Source organism: Gavialis gangeticus, unplaced genomic scaffold, assembly GCF_001723915.1.
Source record: "Gavialis gangeticus isolate Ggan-Ray unplaced genomic scaffold, GavGan_comp1, whole genome shotgun sequence".
Taxonomy (NCBI): domain Eukaryota; kingdom Metazoa; phylum Chordata; order Crocodylia; family Gavialidae; genus Gavialis; species Gavialis gangeticus.
The window spans coordinates 35,014,299-35,021,826 of NW_017728993.1; the positions used below are offsets into that span (position 1 = coordinate 35,014,299).

Below are 7,528 nucleotides of genomic sequence, written 5' to 3' on the forward strand. Positions count from 1 at the left end.
CATTTTGGCACCAATAATGACTCCAAGATCCTTTTCTGCATCTACACTGACGAGAAGGGAGTTCTCCAACTTGTATTTGAGTGCACACCAACACTATACATACAAATTCAGAAGTCAAAAAGTTAATCCCATGCTCCTAAGAGGGGGAAGTAATAGAAATACAATTAATATTTTTCTAACTACTGTGCAATATGAAACATATTTATTCTAGAATATATTTTAGAAAACATCCCTTTCACCATAAATATTTCCAAAGGAAGTCATATTCATCCCAAAAAACTTTGGATATTATCCTGCAAGAAAATCATAAGTAACAGAGAAAAATTCCTTTTTTCATCATCCACCAAGAAGATCTCTTTCACTACTACCATTTTCCAACAGGAATGTTCCACTGAATAAACTGTATATTTTGTATTATCTCTCTCATACGTAATAGCCAATTTTTCCAGGATGATATTCTTATTTTCAACCCGTATTTCTTGCTTTTTCGATCTCTATATGTCATCTTACTTTCCTTTCTTATTAGCATTCACAGAGACTCGTTTAATTCAGCAGTTCGTTATGCTCGTTACTTCCAAAGAACTCTCTTGGCATGTATATGATTTTCACCAGGTCCCTTCTCAAAGTTCATATGCAAGCAAGATATGTGCATTCACTTGTCCTACCTTCCACGTAGACAAACTTTATTTGTATGGGAAATAAAGTATTTTTACAAATGTTTTTGTATGTATCCTCCAGCTAAGAGAGGACACAGTAAAAGAACTATTTAGAAGACTGAATTAAATACTTGCTTCCTGAGGTAGCACTTTGAGTTTTCACATTTTCCGAGTACTTGGAATCACAAGTCATGCTTAGAAACTGCTGCTTCAGCCATGTTCCTCTATCTTCTTCAAAGGCCTGCCTCTAAAAAAGGAATACCAATATATTTTGTACAGACAGTAGTTTGTTTATACTGATTAACATACTTTGCATCTACAACCATGAAGGGCAATTCATTCATATGCAAGGGGAGCAGGCTACTTAACACAGAACTACAGCTGACAGAGTCTGACAAGGGTTATTTTCAAGGGTGGTTTGGTTCACAAAGACCTGCCTAAAAAAATTATTTAAAATATATCTTTGCTCTACTATTGCCTTATTTAGTGGCACATGACCTCTTTCCACTGCCTCCTGGACTTGAGTGGGTATGACACTACCAGCTATATGGTACACTCACTTTCCATGGACCTGCCAAGAAGGACCACTGCTCATCCCTCAATCCAAAATGCCTTCTGGAATGGGAAATAAGAATCAGAAAGTACTTGTGACTACTCCCACCCAAATCTAGAATGAAGGAAGAACAGGAAGGATTTCTTCCTTAAGATGAAGAGAAGTGATACTGATGCCAGACACCCTACATCCAGGTGGCTGTGATACAGAGAGAGCTACACTATCTCTGAAAGTGGCAGATAAACCAGAAGTACCATGGGAGGAGAAAGGATACAAAAATAAATTCTCCCACTATCCAAAATTCTTCCTCCTAGGCACACTGGAGGAACAGAAAACTGAACTCCAAGCACAAGAGATGCTACAATTTTTTGAAAAACCACAGTATAGATACTGTCAAAGTATAAAAAGAAGAAATAGAAACAAAATTGATGCACAGAGGATTACAGTTATACAATGGTATTTCAGAAACTACGGGCAATTTAGGAGTAAGACCATTATGTTGTGCAATGATCATTTACTGGACTACATCACTTCCCTACATTATAAACAATAGGTGCATTCAACAATGCTGCCAGAGTTCCCCAGCACTGTATAATTTCCCACTTTGCTGCAGACATACAGCATAGGCAGCCCTTTCACTATTAATTTCTAAAACACCCCTGTACTTCAATCTTGACTTTAGAGCTTAGTTAATTCTGGTCAAATCAGTACTGAACCTGTAATTCATCTTACTGAAAAATATGCACAGATTATTTGAAAAATATATTTTTCAAAGTAAAGTGAAAGTTTAGAGAACATTTTACTGGACTGAAATAGTCATAAAATGTGAATCAGTGCTACTGATGGGCACCTATACACCTGTTCCAGGATGAAAGGAGGTGGTGGGGGGCATCACATGTATTCAGCATCCCATGCTTCAAAATGGCAGTGGGAACACTTTAACTAAGACGTATACGACAAGCTTTAGTTAAGCCACCGCCATTTTGAAATGTGGGGATGCTGAATACATGTGATGTAGAGGCTGCTAGAGCACGCTAATTAGCACAGTTAACCAAGTCTGCTCTGATGTGTGCTAATTAGCGCACACTGGAACAGAGTTCTGTCATGTGTATAAGTGCTCCATGTTCATTTATTATTTTGTATTAGTTTTCTTCATTTTTCACTTTTTATTTATTCTCAAAATTCATTTAACAATGTGAGCTGTGGTGCTCTACATAGATCATCAACTCTCAGGCTTGAGCATCCCAAAAGTTGTGTGTCCTGCAGCCCTCAGCACTGTCACAATTGCTTTGTGGCCACTGTTGATCCCAGGACAAAAAAAAGTGACTGTCTAATTTTAGGCTACTACTGCCACTATCTAGGTACCCAAATATGCGACCTTATTATCACAAGACACCCTGATTTTTCCAAACCTGGGTCTATGCTTATAGAAGACATGTACAAAGTAATAATCCCAGTTCAAGCAACTGTGTTTTCCAAAGCCTATTTGCAAAACATAATACAGCAGAACCCAGATTTTTTGGGATACTTTGCAGGTGCCAAAGCAAGAATGAACAGCTCAGCTGTTTGTTGCAGCTTTTACTTCCAAGGGTACTACTTCTCTGATAAGCTGCAGCACTGGCACAGTCACAACTGGAGAAGCAATGCTATTTAAAACAAAAGCTGCAGAAAACAGCTGACATACTTTCACAGTCCTCAGCAGCTCTTTACTGTGGCTATATAGCTCCCAATTAGCTTGCAAACGCTCATCTGCAGTGGAGTTCAGAACCTAACTCTACCAAAGAGCTGGAGTTCTACTGTAATCTCAAACAGGCAAAAAATTAATCTATCAGAGTGTCCTTGCATGTATTACAAGAAAAAAGCAAAAGAGAAAGAGACCTTTCTATAGAAAGACAAACAGCAAACTTGTAACACCACACACACAATGCGTATTTCCAACACTATCTAGATTAAATTGCTTACAAGACTTACTAATTGTCAGCCTTAAATATCCTATTAAGATCCCTCTCTTCTGAATACCTCAAGTCCTAGTCTAATTGCAGCTTCTGTAAAACTTCTTCGCTCTTTCTCAAAGTTCTTTTTTTGTTCTCTAAATAGTTTCCATTCTTCCTGGAGACGTTCCCTTTCTTCCAGCAAATAACAGTCCTGTAGTAACACAGTGGTATCGTCATCACATGGAGACATAAGCTGCTGCTGCAGAAATAAGGAGCAAGAAGCAAATATTTTCAGAAATCACCATTCAGACTTTGCAATATTTCCACAAATTCAGGATTTAGAAACTAACAAAAGTTTATTTCAACCAATATAAAACAGGGTTGTTCACTGACAGATGTTCTCAGTTCATAAACACTGAAAAAATGTCAGTACCCTGTTCAGAACATCTTGGAAGGTAAGTGAGGGTTGCTCACTCAATAGGGCACTAAACTTCTTTATTTGCCTTCTTTAAGTTCTCCTTTCACCATGGGAGACTGGTGCCTCCTGACTGGACAGTCAGGTCAGGGCACTTCCAGGTCGGCGGGATCAGTTGCGGGGAGACCGCTTCTCTTGGAGCACTCTCCAGCTGGCACTCTTGGGGGGGCACCAGCGCTCCTGCCTGCCCAGGAAGGCTGGCTGACAGGGGGTGCACCAACGCTCTCAGGGGGTGAAAGTGCACTCCTGTGCACCCGCTATGCATTGCTACTGCCTTTCACATTGCACAGTTCCACAAAAAAGACTGTTCTCAGGCAGTAATCATACCCATCACCCTCATCGCCATCTAAATTTATAAAAAAAGGAATATCCCAATGAAAGGAACAGCAGTCAAAAGTGGTTAGAAAGATCCATAAAGTCAGACTTGAATTCATACAGAGGAAAATAAAAAAGAGAAAGTACAGCTAAAAGACTCCTACCTGCAAGAGCTGTTGCTGAGTTTTAATCATTTCTTTGCAGTGCTGAATTTCTAACTCTAACTTCTCAGTTTCCAATTCATGGTCCTCTCTTGAGATTACATCTTTGTCAGTCAGAGCACCTGAATGCACACGTGACACTAAAAAACAAACGAACGAACAACAAAAAAACCCAATTACTGATACCATATTTCAATAAGATTGCAATTTGAGATGCACACACATACACACACCCATTTACAAAATGCATACAAAAGGGGCATTTAAAAATGCAATTGCCTCACTTGAGCACCTGGAAATAATACAACTTGGATAAAAGGGAATTCTGAAGTTCAAGCAGAGACAGATACAAGCTTACACCTCTAAACAACAGCCCGGCCCAAAATAAAATTTGGTAGATTTTTTAACTATATGGAAAAGTATCAAATTGCCCCTTTACATTCTCTGAAGCAAAAAGTAGACTCCTGAAAAATAAAGTCATGCATTTTGCAGACAATCCTATTAAACAGACACGTACAAGCTGGTTTAAACTATCCAAAATAAACAGAGATAATATTTGAAATCATAATATTAGTAAGCAATTTAAAGATAACTTAGAGAAAACAGTAATGAACAAAATTAAAATTTAAATATTAAGAGAACCAAACACTTGGATAAAACAAAACAGGAACAGGATTAAGAAGAAAACCAAACTTAGTTACAAATACAAGATGTAACAGTTTCTTTATTAAACTCGTAACTTTTGGGTTACCTACCTACACTTTGCATCTAGCTGTCACCCTTGGGGAGCACATAGATAAACATGCTATTGAACTGTTATTTTTGTTTCAAGACAAACTTTTATGCTAGGTATTTAGAAGAGCTTTACACTTCAATAGTGGCCTTTATTGCCAAGAGCCAAAATGGACTCCCTTGTGCTGCTAATCTAGTCTCCCCAAGGAAGGTTCAGCATTTGCATGAAAATAGTATGGGACTGCTGAAGTCCATGTACAGACATTCCATCTTTTTCTCATGTAATAAAAGTGGCAGTTCTGGGAAAAAAATAGCCTGACTACAACTCTGGGAGAGTTTCTCCTGGAAGAATGAATGTTTGCACATTTTCCTGTGGCTTAAGTCCTCCCAGGAGCTGCAGCAAAAGAACCCCATACTTTTCCAACCCAACTTCCGTATGGAGAAGCTGCAAGGAGGCAACCGCTTCTGCCTCCTCCCAAAGACTGTGAGGGCAGGGAGGAGCAGCTGCCATCTGCTCCCAGCTCTTTCCCAAACTGGCTTAGGAAAAGGGTTAGAGAGATTGGTCCCACAGATGTGGTCTGGGAGGGGTGGAGAGCAGCTGCCGTTTCTTCCTACACCTTCCCCCATGCAAGCATTGCCTTGTACGGGGAAAGGGCTAGGGGCTTTCCCCCAGTGCTCACTCTGCTCCTGGTTTCTGGCAGAAGAGCAGAGTGGAAGTGCTCCTGTTCATTACCCAAACTCCTGTCTATGGAAGATGCAGGGAGTCTTTTACCCACTGCTCCAATCCCCGCAGGGACCAGATGGAGCGGAGCAGGCACTGGTTCCCATACCTTCCTCAGAATGGGATCAGCCCAGTTTTGGGAAGATGCAGAAAACAGGGGAGAAGGGGGTGGCCACAGGTTGAAAGCCTGTACGCTCCCCCTCCCAGAAAGACTTGTACCAGTAGAAGTGAACATCTGTTCGTGGCCAAGTTTCTATGGCACCAGCCATATCAACTTCAGAGTATATCAGAGCTCTGATATACTTACTAGAACATGCTAGTATACGCTTCTTTAATCATAAATTTAGGGTGGCAGGCATTTTAGCTATATGAAAACAAGTTGCGAGATTCCCTAGAGGTTCATGCTGCAGATATAGTAAAAGGCCGTAAGTCAGGCAAATGTAAATAAATAAATAAATGAAATGTGTGAATTTTGACCCAAAATATCAATAGAACTGCCTCCTGTGTAGTAAGCATATACTAGATTATTTAAGGGTTCAAGAATCATGCCAAAAACAAGAAGCTACCCAACTCCCCCCACAAAAAACATTATTGGAAACAAGCAAGTAGAAGAATTAAAATATCACTGTATTCACTGAAACATTAAGCATTTCCGCTATCATACTTAACTGAAACATCTCAAAAGTAAGAAAAAAATTGTGAGATTCAAAGCTTAAAGTATTATCAAAGCAAAAGCAGCATTTTATTTTATAAAAAGGGGGCCTTTTTGTCTCATGGCATTAAATGAACCCAGATCAAAATTCAAAGAATCTCATGTCCCAACACTGGATCAGAAAATAATCTAGCTTCTACAATCACGTAAATGGAATAAGAAAAATGGAAACTCCTTTTAACTGAAATACTAGTCACAGCTCTTTAAAATTTTAAAAGAACTGATTCAGTTATATAAAGTAGGGATAATTATAATTCAGGTCTATTTGTAATGGAAAAAGAAAAGGTCTTGTATCCCATGAGTTTTACAAAGGGAAAATACATACAATATAACAATTTTTACTTCATGTACATTTTTTTGGCCCAGGAAAGGTATGGGTTAAAGAAAGATTTTCTATTTTCAACAAGTTCTGCCTTATTGATACAGAGTATTTTGTACTGTTACATGCGGTGTTTAACTTTAGCATGTAGACAAAAACAGCAACTTTATATATGGGTGACTGTACTACAGGAAAATACAGATTCCAATCAAGTCAGTGGCAGAATTTCTCTCAGTTTCAATGTGACCCAAATTCATCCGTGCTCATTTGCACAACTAAAAAAATTGACCACAGAAAAAATACTGGAGATACAAACTGCAATTTTTGCTACTTAGGGCTGTTAATCACCCAGTTTAACATCTTCCCCAAAATCACTAATATGTATTCTTCAGAGCTAAGGTTCTTAAACTTTTTCACAATATAGACATTTTAATAAAGCCATTTTTTTCCTCACTGAACCATCTGCCATCCTATTCGCAGTTGCATGGCTGACCTTCCATTCCATTCATGATTGCTAAAAATCCTCATGGTAGCCAAAGCATTTGCTTACACGGAAAACTAATATTAGGAAAGAATTTCATGTATTTTTAGCAGCTGGAAATAACGAGCCAGCACCATGCCACCAAGAGACAGAGAATTATGGAAATGCCAACTCCAAACTCTGGAAGTATTTTAGTTGCTTTGCATACTCAATTGTTTCAAGGTATATTTCTACAACTCGAAGGCTGTGCCCATACTGCATTCTTAGCGAAATCCAAGACTGATGACAAGAAGAGTTCTGCCCACTCACTGCTTTTCCATACAAATGCAAGACTGATAATTAGGCAGCATAAATAGTTTTGATAGGTCCTCATCACCCTCCACAACAGTACTCGGACTCTGTCTTGCCAAAACCTGACAGCAGAGCTTGGGCAGATGCTCAGAAACCCTCAAAACCATCTACACTACCC

The 7,528-nt window shown here is 39.0% G+C and overlaps 1 protein-coding gene across 5 annotated transcripts in view; it reads right to left on the reverse strand.

The window, feature by feature from the left end:
• Window positions 1-7,528, reverse strand: part of SSX2IP (SSX family member 2 interacting protein) — a 45,053-nt gene that overhangs the window by 2,562 nt on the left and 34,963 nt on the right. For all 5 annotated transcript variants that reach the window (XM_019501531.1, XM_019501530.1, XM_019501534.1 and 2 more), the window contains 3 exons: window positions 4,098-4,234; window positions 3,229-3,402; window positions 792-903 (listed from right to left, as the gene is read on the reverse strand). In XM_019501531.1, the coding sequence (XP_019357076.1) occupies window positions 792-903; window positions 3,229-3,402; window positions 4,098-4,234 (423 nt within the window). The remainder of the gene's footprint in view (window positions 1-791; window positions 904-3,228; window positions 3,403-4,097; window positions 4,235-7,528) is intronic.